At 58.9% G+C, this 12,603-nt stretch overlaps 1 protein-coding gene across 1 annotated transcript; it reads right to left on the reverse strand.

Annotated features, from left to right (window-relative positions):
- Positions 1–849: 849 nt before the first annotated feature.
- LOC144954378 (dimethyladenosine transferase-like) lies at positions 850–10,694 on the reverse strand (the record flags this gene model as incomplete). The annotated part of the gene is made up of 4 exons (XM_078884882.1): positions 10,504–10,694; positions 8,979–9,052; positions 6,012–6,098; positions 850–911 (listed from the first exon to the last, which is right to left on the reverse strand). Coding segments are annotated over exons 1-4 (335 nt in total), but the record flags the coding sequence as incomplete, so codon positions are not given.
- Positions 10,695–12,603: the final 1,909 nt, after the last annotated feature.

Raw genomic sequence — 12,603 nt, forward strand, 5'->3', positions numbered from 1 at the left:
GGTGATGGTGGTGGTGATGGTGGTGGTGGTGGTGATGGTGATGGTGGTGATGGTGGTGATGGTGGTGGTGATGGTGGTGGTGATGGTGGTGGTGATGGTGGTGGTGATGGTGATGGTTGTGATGATGATGGTGATGGTGGTGATGATGGTGGTGATGGTGGTGGTGGTGATGGTGGTGATGGTGGTGGTGGTGATGGTGGTGATGGTGGTGATGGTGGTGGTGGTGATGGTGGTGATGGTGATGATGGTGGTGGTGGTGATGATGGTGGTGATGGTGGTGATGGTGGTGATGATGGTGGTGGTGATGATGGTGATGATGGTGGTGATGGTGGTGGTGATGGTGGTGATGGTGGTGGTGATGGTGGTGATGGTGGTGGTGATGGTGGTGATGGTGGTGGTGATGGTGGTGATGGTGGTGGTGATGGTTGTGATGATGGTGGTGGTGATGGTGGTTATGGTGGTGATGGTGATGATGGTGATGATGATGGTGGTGGTGATGGTGATGGTGGTGATGATGGTGGTGGTGATGGTGGTGATGATGGTGATGGTGATGATGGTGGTGGTGGTGATGGTGATGATGGTGGTGATGATGGTGATGATGGTAGTGGTGATGATGGTGATGTGATGATGTTGTTGATGGTGATGATGTGATGATGACGATGATGTGATGATGATGTTGTTGATGGTGATGATGATGGTGGTGATGATGGTGATGATGGTGTTGATGATGATGTTGATGTTGTTGATGTTGATGATGATGTTGATGTTGTTGATGTTGATGATGATGTTGTTGATGTTGATGATGATGTTGATGTTGTTGATGATGTTGATGATGTTGTTGATGCTCACGTGGTCTGGACGCGTTTGTGAAGCTCCGCCACGAGTCTCGGGTCGATCTCACAGGCAACCACCTGCCAGAGGGGGCGGGCACGGAACAACGGAACGGATCAGTGAGTGGGTGGGTGGGTGAGTGAGTGGGTGGGTGGGTGAGTGAGTGAGTGGGTGAGTGAGTGAGTGGGTGGGTGGGTGAGTGAGTGGGTGGGTGGGTGAGTGGGTGGGTGGGTGGGTGAGTGAGTGGGTGGGTGAGTGTGGGTGGGTGGGTGGGTGAGTGAGTGGGTGAGTGAGTGAGTGGGTGGGGTGGGTGAGTGAGTGAGTGGGTGAGTGGGTGGGTGAGTGAGTGGGTGAGTGGGTGGGTGAGTGGGTGGGTGAGTGAGTGAGTGAGTGGGTGGGTGAGTGGGTGAGTGGGTGGGTGAGTAAGTGAGTGAGTGGGTGAGTGGGTGGGTGGATGAGTGGGTGAGTGAGTGAGTGAGTGGGTGGGTGGGTGAGTGGGTGGGTGAGTGGGTGGGTGGGTGGGTGGGTGGGTGGGTGAGTGAGTGAGTGAGTGGGTGGGTGAGTGGGTGGGTGGGTGGGGTGAGTGGGTGAGTGAGTGGGTGGGTGAGTGAGTGAGTGGGTGGGGTGAGTGAGTGAGTGGGTGGGTGAGTGAGTGAGTGGGTGGGTGGGTGAGTGAGTGAGTGAGTGGGTGGGTGAGTGGGTGAGTGAGTGAGTGAGTGGGTGGGTGAGTGAGTGAGTGAGTGAGTGGGTGGGTGGGTGGGTGAGTGAGTGGGTGGGTGAGTGAGTGAGTGGGTGGGTGAGTGGGTGAGTGAGTGAGTGAGTGAGTGGGTGGGTGGGTGGGTGGGTGAGTGAGTGGGTGAGTGGGTGGGTGGGTGGGTGAGTGGGTGAGTGAGTGAGTGGGTGGGTGGGTGGGTGGGTGAGTGAGTGGGTGGGTGAGTGGGTGGGTGGGTGAGTGGGTGAGTGTCTGAGTGAGTGGGTGGGTGAGTGGGTGGGTGAGTGAGTGGGTGGGTGGGTGAGTGAGTGAGTGGGTGAGTGGGTGAGTGAGTGAGTGAGTGAGTGGGTGGGTGAGTGGGTGAGTGAGTGGGTGGGTGAGTGAGTGAGTGAGTGGGTGGGTGGGTGGGTGAGTGAGTGGGTGGGTGGGTGAGTGGGTGGGTGAGTGAGTGAGTGGGTGGGTGGGTGGGTGGGTGGGTGGGTGAGTGGGTGAGAAGGGTGGGTGGGTGGGTGGGTGAGTGGGTGAGTGAGTGGGTGAGTGAGTGGTGAGTGAGTGGGTGGGTGGGTGGGTGGGTGAGTGGGTGGGTGGGTGGGTGAGTGAGTGAGTGAGTGGGTGAGTGAGTGGGTGAGTGGGTGGGTGGGTGGGTGGGTGGGTGAGTGGGTGGGTGGGTGGGTGGGTGGGTGGGTGAGTGGGTGAGTGAGTGGGTGAGTGGGTGAGTGAGTGGGTGAGTGGGTGGGTGGGTGGGTGGGTGAGTGGGTGGGTGGGTGGGTGAGTGAGTGAGTGAGTGGGTGGGTGGGTGGGTGGGTGAGTGAGTGAGTGAGTGAGTGAATGAGTGAGTGAGTGAGTGGGTGGGTGAGTGAGTGGGTGGGTGGGTGGGTGAGTGAGTGAGTGGGTGGGTGGGTGGGTGAGTGGGTGGGTGGGTGAGTGAGTGAGTGGGTGGGTGAGTGAGTGAGTGAGTGGGTGGGTGGGTGAGTGAGTGGGTGAGTGGGTGAGTGAGTGGGTGAGTGGGTGGGTGAGTGGGTGGGTGAGTGGGTGGGTGGGTGAGTGAGTGGGTGGGGTGAGTGGGTGGGTGGGTGAGTGAGTGGGTGGGTGAGTGAGTGGGTGAGTGAGTGGGTGGGTGGGTGGGTGAGTGAGTGAGTGAGTGGGTGGGTGGGTGGGTGGGTGGGTGGGTGAGTGAGTGAGTGGGTGGGTGGGTGGGTGGGTGGGTGAGTGGGTGGGTGGGTGAGTGAGTGAGTGGGTGGGTGGGTGGGTGGGTGGGTGGGTGGGTGAGTGAGTGAGTGAGTGGGTGGGTGGGTGGGTGGGTGAGTGGGTGAGTGAGTGGGTGAGTGGGTGGGTGGGTGGGTGGGTGAGTGAGTGAGTGGGTGGGTGGGTGGGTGGGTGGGTGAGTGAGTGAGTGAGTGGGTGAGTGGGTGGGGGTGGGTGGGGGTGGGTGAGTGAGTGAGTGAGTGGGTGAGTGGGTGGGTGGGTGAGTGGGTGGGTGAGTGAGTGAGTGAGTGGGTGGTGGGTGGGTGGGTGGGTGGGTGGGTGAGTGAGTGAGTGGGTGGGTGGGTGGGTGGGTGGGTGAGTGGGGTGGGGTGGGTGAGTGAGTGAGTGGGTGGGTGGGTGGGTGGGTGGGTGGGTGAGTGAGTGGTGAGTGGGTGGGTGGGTGGGTGGGTGAGTGGGGTGAGTGAGGTGGGTGGGTGGGTGGGTGGGTGAGGTGGGTGGGTGAGTGGTGAGTGGGTGGGTGGGTGGTGAGTGAGTGGGTGGTGGTGGTGGGTGAGTGAGTGAGTGGGTGGGGTGGGTGAGTGGGTGGTGGTGAGGTGAGTGGGTGGGTGGGTGGGTGAGTGAGTGAGTGGGTGAGTGGTGGGTGGGTGAGTGGGTGGGTGAGTGAGTGAGTGAGTGGGTGGGGTGGGTGGGTGAGTGAGTGAGTGAGTGAGTGAGTGAGTGGGGTGGGTGGGTGGGTGAGTGGGTGGGTGGGTGAGTGAGTGAGTGAGTGAGTGGGTGGGTGGGTGGGTGGGTGGGTGGGTGGGGTGAGTGAGTGGGTGGGTGAGTGAGTGGGTGGGTGAGTGGTGGGTGAGTGGTGGGTGGGTGGGTGGGTGAGTGGGTGGGTGGGTGGGGTGGGTGAGTGAGTGGGTGGATGGGTGGGTGGGTGAGTGGGTGGATGGGTGAGTGGGTGGATGGGTGAGTGAGTGAGTGGGTGTGTGGGTGGGTGGGTGGGTGGGTGGGTGGTGGTGGGTGAGTGGTGGGTGGGTGGGTGAGTGGGTGGGTGGGTGAGTGAGTGAGTGGGTGGGTGGGTGGGTGGGTGGGTGGGTGGGTGGGTGGGTGGGTGGTGAGTGAGTGGGTGGGGTGGGTGGGTGGGTGGGGTGAGTGGGTGGATGGGGTGAGTGGGTGGATGGGTGAGTGAGTGGGTGGGTGGGTGAGTGGGTGGGTGGGTGGGTGGGTGGGTGGGTGAGTGGGTGGGTGGGTGGGTGGGTGGGTGGGTGAGTGGGTGGGTGAGTGGGTGGGTGAGTGGGTGAGTGGTGAGTGAGTGAGTGGGTGAGTGGTGAGTCAGTGGGTGGGTGAGTGGGTGGGTGGGTGGGTGAGTGGGTGGGTGAGTGGGTGGGTGGGTGAGTGGGTGGGTGAGTGGGGTGAGTGTCTGAGTGAGTGGGTGGGTGAGTGGGTGGGTGAGTGTCTGAGTGAGTGGGTGGGTGAGTGGGTGGGTGGGTGAGTGGGTGGGTGGGTGAGTGAGTGGGTGAGTGGGTGAGTGGTGAGTCAGTGGGTGGGTGAGTGGGTGAGTGAGTGGGTGAGTGGGTGGGTGAGTGGGTGGGTGAGTGTCTGAGTGAGTGGGTGGGTGGGTGGGTGAGTGGGTGGGTGGGTGAGTGAGTGAGTGGGTGAGTGGGTGAGTGGTGAGTCAGTGGGTGGGTGAGTGGGTGGGTGGGTGAGTGGGTGGGTGGGTGAGTGTCTGAGTGGGTGAGTGGGTGGGTTGGTGAGTGGATGGGTGAGTGTCTGAGTGTCTGAGTGGGTGGGTGAGTGAATGGGAGTGAATGGGTGGGTGAGTGGGTGAGTGAGTGGGTGGGTGGGTGAGTGTCTGAGTGAGTGGGTGGGTGAGTGGGTGGGTGAGTGAGTGGTGGTGGGTGAGTGGGTGAGTGAGTGGGTGGGTGAGTGGGTGAGTGAGTGGGTGGGTGAGTGGGTGGGTGGGTGGGTGAGTGGGTGGGTGAGTGGGTGGGTGGGTGAATGGGTGGGTGAGTGGGTGGGTGAGTGTCTGAGTGAGTGGGTGGGTGAGTGGGTGGGTGGGTGAGTGGGTGGGTGGGTGTCTGAGTGAATGGGTGGGTGGGTGGGTGAGTGGGTGGGTGAGTGGGTGGGTGGGTGAGTGGGTGGGTGAGTGGGTGGGTGGGTGAGTGAGTGGTGAGTCAGTGGGTGGGTGAGTGGGTGGGTGGGTGAGTGTCTGAGTGAGTGGGTGGGTGGGTGGGTGAGTGGGTGGGTGGGTGAGTGAGTGAGTGGGTGAGTGGGTGAGTGGTGAGTCAGTGGGTGGGTGAGTGGGGTGGGTGGGTGAGTGGGTGGGTGGGTGAGTGTCTGAGTGAGTGGGTGAGTGGGTGGGTGGGTGGGTGAGTGGGTGGATGAGTGTCTGAGTGTCTGAGTGGGTGGGGTGAGTGAATGGGTGGGTGAGTGGGTGGGTGAGTGGGTGGGTGGGTGAGTGTCTGAGTGAGTGGGTGAGTGGGTGGGTGGGTGAGTGGGTGGGTGAGTGTCTGAGTGTCTGAGTGGGTGGGTGAGTGAATGGGTGGGTGAGTGGGTGAGTGAGTGGGTGGGTGGGTGAGTGTCTGAGTGAGTGGGGTGGGTGAGTGGGTGGGGTGAGTGGGTGGGTGAGTGGGTGAGTGAGTGGGTGGGTGGGTGGGTGAGTGGGTGAGTGGGTGGGTGGGTGAGTGGGTGGGTGAGTGTTGAGTGAGTGGGTGAGTGGGTGAGTGAGTGAGTGGGTGAGTGGGTGAGTGAGTGGGTGAGTGAGTGGGTGGGTGGGTGGGTGGGTGAGTGGGTGGGTGGGTGGGTGGGTGGGTGAGTGGGTGAGTGAGTGGGTGGGTGGGTGAGTGGTGAGTGAGTGGGTGGGTGATTGGTGAGTGAGTGGATGGGTGGGTGGGTGGGTGATTGGGTGGGTGGGTGGGTGAGTGGGTGGGTGAGTGAGTGAGTGGGTGGGTGGGTGGGTGAGTGGGTGGGTGAGTGGGTGAGTGAGTGGGTGGGTGGGTGGGTGAGTGGGTGGGTGAGTGAGTGGGTGGGTGGGTGGATGGGTGAGTGGGTGGGTGGGTGGGTGAGTGGGTGGGTGGGTGAGTGGGTGGGTGAGTGAGTGAGTGAGTGGGTGAGTGAGTGGGTGGGTGAGTGAGTGGGTGAGTGAGTGAGTGAGTGACTGAGTGAGTGAGTGACTGAGTGACTGAGTGAGTGAGTGGGTGACTGAGTGAGTGACTGAGTGAGTGAGTGGGTGAGTGAGTGAGTGGGTGAGTGAGTGAGTGGTGAGTGAGTGAACCTTCTTGGCTTTCTGTAGCAGCTTCATTGTCAAGTTCCCTGTCCCTGGACCAACCTCCAACACCACATCAGTGGGACGCAGTGCAGCCTACACACACACAGTGACACACACACAGTGACACACACACACAGTGACACACACACAGTCACACACACACAGTGACACACACACACAGTGACACACACACAGTGACACACACACACAGTGACACACACACAGTGACACACACAACCACAGTGACACACACACAGTGAGACACACACAGTGACACACACACAGTCACACACACACAGTGACACACACACAGTGACACACAGTGACACACACACAGTGACACACACACAGTGACACACACACAGTGACACACACACAGTCACACACACACAGTGACACACACACAGTGACACACAGTGACACACACACAGTGACACACACACAGTGACACACACACAGTGACACACACAGTGACACACACAGTGACACACACACAGTGACACACACACAGTGACACACACACAGTGACACACACACAGTGACACACACAGTGACACACACAGTGACACACACAGTGACACACACAGACACACACACACAGTGACACACACACAGTGACACACACAGTGACACACACACAGTGACACACACAGTGACACACACACAGTGACACACACACACAGTTACACACACACACAGTGACACACACACACAGTCACACACACACACAGTGACACACAAACACAGTGACACACACACACAGAGACACACACACACACACAGTCACACACAGACACACACACACAGTCACACACACACAGTCACACACACACACAGTGACACACACACACAGTGACACACACACACAGTGACACACACACACAGAGACACACACACACACACAGTCACACACAGACACACACACACAGTCACACACACACAGTCACACACACACACAGTTACACACACACACAGTGACACACACACACACACAGTCACACACAGACACACACACACAGACACACACACACACAGACACACACACACAGTGACACACACACACAGTGACACACACATACACACACACAGACACACACTCTCCCCCTGTGTCTCCCCCCCCCCCCCGTGTCTCTCTCCCCGTGTCTCTCCCTCTCCCCGTGTCTCTCTCCCCGTGTCTCTCTCTCTCCCCGTGTCTCTCTCCCCGTGTCTCACTCCCCGTGTCTCTCTCCCCGTGTCTCTCTCCCCGTGTCTCTCTCCCCGTGTCTCTCTCTCTCCCCGTGTCTCTCTCCCCGTGTCTCACTCCCCGTGTCTCTCTCCCCGTGTCTCTCTCCCCGTGTCTCTCTCCCCGTGTCTCTCTCCCCGTGTCTCTCTCTCCGTGTCTCTCCCCCCGTGTCTCTCCCCCCGTGTCTCTCCCCCCGTGTCTCTCCACCCGTGTCTCTCCCCCCGTGTCTCTCCCCCCGTGTCTCTCCCCCCGTGTCTCTCCCCCCGTGTCTCTCCCCCCGTGTCTCTCTCCCCGTGTCTCTCTCTCTCCCCGTGTCTCTCTCCCCGTGTCTCTCTCCCCGTGTCTCTCTCTCTCCCCGTGTCTCTCCCCCCGTGTCTCTCCCCCCGTGTCTCTCCCCCCGTGTCTCTCCCCCCCGTGTCTCTCCCCCCGTGTCTCTCCCCCCGTGTCTCTCCCCCCGTGTCTCTCCCCCCGTGTCCCCACGTGTCTCCCCGTGTCTCTCTCCCCGTGTCTCTCTCTCTCCCCGTGTCTCTCTCCCCGTGTCTCACTCCCCGTGTCTCTCTCCCCGTGTCTCTCTCCCCGTGTCTCTCTCCCCGTGTCTCTCTCCCCCCGTGTCTCTCCCCCCGTGTCTCTCCCCCCGTGTCTCTCCCCCCGTGTCTCTCTCCCCGTGTCTCTCTCCCCGTGTCTCTCTCCCCGTGTCTCTCCCCCCGTGTCTCTCTCTCCCCGTGTCTCTCTCTCCCCGTGTCTCTCCCCCCGTGTCTCTCTCTCCCCGTGTCTCTCTCTCCCCGTGTCTCTCCCCCCGTGTCTCTCCCCCCGTGTCTCTCTCCCCCCGTGTCCCCACGTGTCTCCCCCCCCGTGTCTCCGTGTCTCTCTCCCCGTGTCTCTCCCCCCGTGTCTCTCTCTCCCCGTGTCTCTCTCCCCGTGTCTCTCTCCCCGTGTCTCTCTCCCCGTGTCTCTCTCCCCCCCCATGTCTCTCCCCCGTGTCTCCCCCCATGTCTCCGTGTCTCTCTCCCCGTGTCTCTCTCTCCCCGTGTCTCTCTCTCCCCGTGTCTCTCTCCCCGTGTCTCTCTCCCCGTGTCTCTCTCCCCGTGTCTCTCTCCCCGTGTCTCTCTCCCCGTGTCTCTCTCCCCGTGTCTCTCTCCCCGTGTCTCTCTCCCCGTGTCTCTCTCCCCGTGTCTCTCTCCCCGTGTCTCTCTCCCCGTGTCTCTCCCTCTCCCCGTGTCTCTCTCCCCGTGTCTCTCTCCCCGTGTCTCTCTCCCCGTGTCTCTCTCCCCGTGTCTCTCTCCCCGTGTCTCTCCCCCCGTGTCTCTCCCCCCATGTCTCCGTGTCTCTCTCCCCCCGTGTCTCCCCCGTGTCTCCGCGTCTCTCTCCCCGTGTCTCTCTCCCCGTGTCTCTCTCCCCGTGTCTCTCCTTCTCCCCGTGTCTCTCTCCCCGTGTCTCTCTCCCCGTGTCTCTCTCCCCGTCTCTCTCCCCGTGTCTCTCTCCCCGTGTCTCTCTCCCCGTGTCTCTCTCCCCGTGTCTCTCCCTCTCCCCGTGTCTCTCTCCCCGTGTCTCTCTCCCCGTGTCTCTCTCCCCGTCTCTCTCCCCGTGTCTCTCTCCCCGTGTCTCTCTCCCCGTGTCTCTCCCTCTCCCCGTGTCTCTCTCCCCGTGTCTCTCCCTCTCCCCGTGTCTCTCTCCCCGTCTCTCTCCCCGTGTCTCTCTCCCCGTGTCTCTCCCCCCGTGTCTCCGTGTCTCTCCCCCGCCGTGTCTCCCACCTTGTCTACGATGCTGTTGACGATGAGGGGGTTCTTCAGGATGTGTTGGCCGATTGTCGTCTTGAAGGAGACGCCTGGAGCAGCAGACAACCACAACAACAACAACAACAACGCCTCAATCAGCTGTGTGTGTGTGTGTCTGTGTGTGTCTGTGTGTGTGTAACTGTGTGTGTCTGTGTGTACTGTGTGTGTGTCTGTGTGTGTGTGTCTGTGTGTACTGTGTGTGTGTCTGTGTCTGTGTGTGTGTGTCTGTGTGTACTGTGTGTGTGTCTGTGTGTGTATGTCTGTGTGTACTGTGTGTGTGTCTGTGTCTGTGTGTGTGTGTCTGTGTATATCTGTGTGTGTGTCTGTGTGTGTGTCTGCGTATATCTGTGTGTGTGTGTCTGTGTGTGTGTGTCTGTGTATATCTATGTGTGTGTCTGTGTGTGTCTGTGTGTGTGTGTCTGTGTGTGTCTGTGTGTGTGTCTGTGTATCTGTGTGTGTGTATGTGTGTGTCTGAGTGTGTCTCTGTGTGTCTGTGTGTGTCTGTGTGTGTGTCTGTGTGTGTGTAACTGTGTGTGTCTGTGTGTGTGTGTGTCTGTGTGTGTGTCTGTGTATCTGTGTGTGTGTATGTGTGTCTGAGTGTGTGTCTCTGTGTGTGTGTCTGTGTGTGTGTGTCTGTGTGTGTGTCTGTGTGTGTGTCTGTGTGTGTAGCTGTGTGTGTAGCTGTGTGTGTAGCTGTGTGTGTCTGTGTGTGTGTCTGTGTGTGTCTCTGTGTGTGTGTATGTGTGTCTGTGTGTGTGTGTGAGTCTGTGTGTGTGTCTATGTGTGTGTCTGTGTGTGTGTGTCTGTGTGTGTGTCTGTGTGTGTGTGTGTGTGTCTGTGTGTGTCTGTGTGTCTGTGTGTGTGTCTGTGTGTCTGTGTGTCTCTGTGTGTGTCTGTGTGTGTCTGTGTGTGTGTCTGTGTGTGTGTATGTGTGTGCGAGTGTCTGTGTCTGTGTGTCTGTGTGTGTCTTGTGCGGGTGGGTGTCACTGTCTGTGTGTGTGTCTATGTGTGCGTCTGTGTGTGTCTGAGTGTGTGTCTTAGTGTGTGTGTCTTAGTGTGTCTCTGTGAGTGTGTCTGTATGTGTGTGTCTGTGTGTGTGTCTGTGTGTGTGTCTGTGTGTGTGTCTGTGTGTGTGTGTCTGTGTGTGTCTGAGTGTCTTAGTGTGTGTCTTAGTGTGTCTGTGTGTGTCTGAGTGTGTCTGAGTGTGTGTCTGTGAGTGTGTCTGTGAGTATGTCTCTCTGAGTGTGTGTCTCTGTGTCTGTGTGTCTGAGTGTGTGTCTAATCACCATGCATATTACACGCCACTACAATTATAACAAAATGTGTACAACTATTCGCAGCTCGGCAAATAAGCGGTGTTAGGCCTCGACACCGCTCCCCTCTACGAACCCCCCTCCCTTGCCTAGTCACCCCCTACCGGCCGAGGCGCACCTCGCTCGGTAGGGGCGACCAGGCCAGAGGGGGGGGGGTAGGTAGGTAGGTAGGTGGTGCGAAAACGAACCTGATGTCGACGACGAGGCGAGCTGCGTGGAGTTCCTTTTCAGCTTCGTCTTCTTCTGCTGCTGCTGCTGCTGCTGCTTCTGCCTCGGCGTCTTCGCTTGGCCTCCGGCCATGACGGAGTCACTGAACGGAGAGGAGAGGGGACACGAACTTAGGCCTCAGGTCACCCACGCTGTTGCCTCGAGACCGGAGGAGGGTGGAAGGGGAAGTGACGTCACGGAGGGGGTAGAGGAGACCCCCGTACAAAGATGGCGGCCGAGCTCGGGTTAACGTTGGTGGAGGGGGAAGTGACGTCACCGGGGGGGTAGAGGAGACCCCCGTACAAAGATGGCGGCCGAGCTCGGGTTAACGTTGGTGGAGGGGGAAGTGACGTCACCGGGGGGGTAGAGGAGACCCCCGTACAAAGATGGCGACCGAGCTCGGGTTAACGTTGGTGGAGGGGGAAGTGACGTCACCGGGGGGGGGTAGAGGAGACCCCCGTACAAAGATGGCGACCGAGCTCGGGTTAACGTTGGTGGAGGGGGAAGTGACGTCACCGGGGGGGGGGGGTTGAGGAAACCCCGTACAAAGATGGCGGCCGAGCTCGGGTTAAGGTTGGTCGAGGGGGAAGTGACGTCACCGGGGGGGGAGTAGAGGACCCCCGTACAAAGATGGCGTCCGAGGTCGCGTTTACGTGGGTTGAGGTGGGGAAGTGACGTCGCCAAGGGGTGAGACCCCGTACAAAGATGGCGGCCGATGTCGGGTTAACGTTGGTGGAGGGGGAAGTGACGTCACCGGGGGTTAGAGACCCCGTACAAAGATGGCGTCCGAGGTCGCGTTTACGTGGGTTGAGGTGGGGAAGTGACGTCGCCAGGGGGTGAGACCCCGTACAAAGATGGCGGCCGATGTCGGGTTGACGTTGGTGGAGGGGGAAGTGACGTCACCGGGGGTTAGAGACCCCGTACAAAGATGGCGGCCGACGTCGGGTTCACAGTGTAGGTGACGTCACGGGGAATCCCCACGTAAAAAATGGCGGCCGTGTTCAGCCACGTGCTCGAGGCTCGATGACGTCACGCTCAAGGAATGCGATGACGTCACGTGGTAATCGATCACCTTTAAATTCCAATACCTCGGCCGTTGGATGATGTTTGTTTGAATGCGATTGAGCTCCCGCGAAATTGATCTCTCTAAGATGTAGGAGCTCTGCAAACCCCACCGGCTATCAACAAAGATTCGTTCCACCATTGGAACCTCATTTGCCAGTAAAAAAAATATGATAATTGGTGTTTTTTTAAGCCTTTTGGCGTCATCTGGTCCAACACCGTGTGAGACTGGGCTCTAAGGAAAGCTGTCTCGGGTGTGGACCAATCAACTTCAAGGACAGTGTGAGACTAGGCTCTAAGGAAAGCTGTCTCGGGTATGGACCAATCAACTTCAAGGACCAAGTGAGACTAGGCTCTAAGGAAAGCTGTCTCGGGTGTGGACCAATCAACTTCAAGGACCATGTGAGACTAGGCTCTAAGGAAAGCTGTCTCGGGTATGGACCAATCAACTTCAATGACCATGTGAGACTAGGCTCTAAGGAAAGCTGTCTCGGGTGTGGACCAATCAACTTCAAGGGCCATGTGAGACTAGGCTCTAAGGAAAGCTGTCTCGGGTGTGGACCAATCAACTTCAAGGACCAAGTGAGACTAGGCTCTAAGGAAAGCTGTCTCGGGTGTGGACCAATCAACTTCAAGGACCATGTGAGACTAGGCTCTAAGGAAAGTTGTCTCGGGTGTGGACCAATCAACTTCAAGGACAGTGTGAGACTAGGCTCTAAGGAAAGCTGTCTCGGGTGTGGACCAATCAACTTCAAGGACCGTGTGAGACTAGGCTCTAAGGGAAGCTGTCTCGGGTGTGGACCAATCAACTTCAAGGACCATGTGAGACTAGGCTCTAAGAAAAGCTGTCTCGGGTGTGGACCAATCAACTTCAAGGACCGTGTGAGACTAGGCTCTAAGGAAAGCTGTCTCGGGTGTGGACCAATCAACTTCAAGGACCATGTGAGACTAGGCTCTAAGGAAAGCTGTCTCGGGTGTGGACCAATCAACTTCAAGGACCATGTGAGACTAGGCTCTAA

This window comes from Lampetra fluviatilis, unplaced genomic scaffold, assembly GCF_964198595.1.
Source record: "Lampetra fluviatilis unplaced genomic scaffold, kcLamFluv1.1 SCAFFOLD_524, whole genome shotgun sequence".
Lineage (NCBI taxonomy): Eukaryota > Metazoa > Chordata > Hyperoartia > Petromyzontiformes > Petromyzontidae > Lampetra > Lampetra fluviatilis.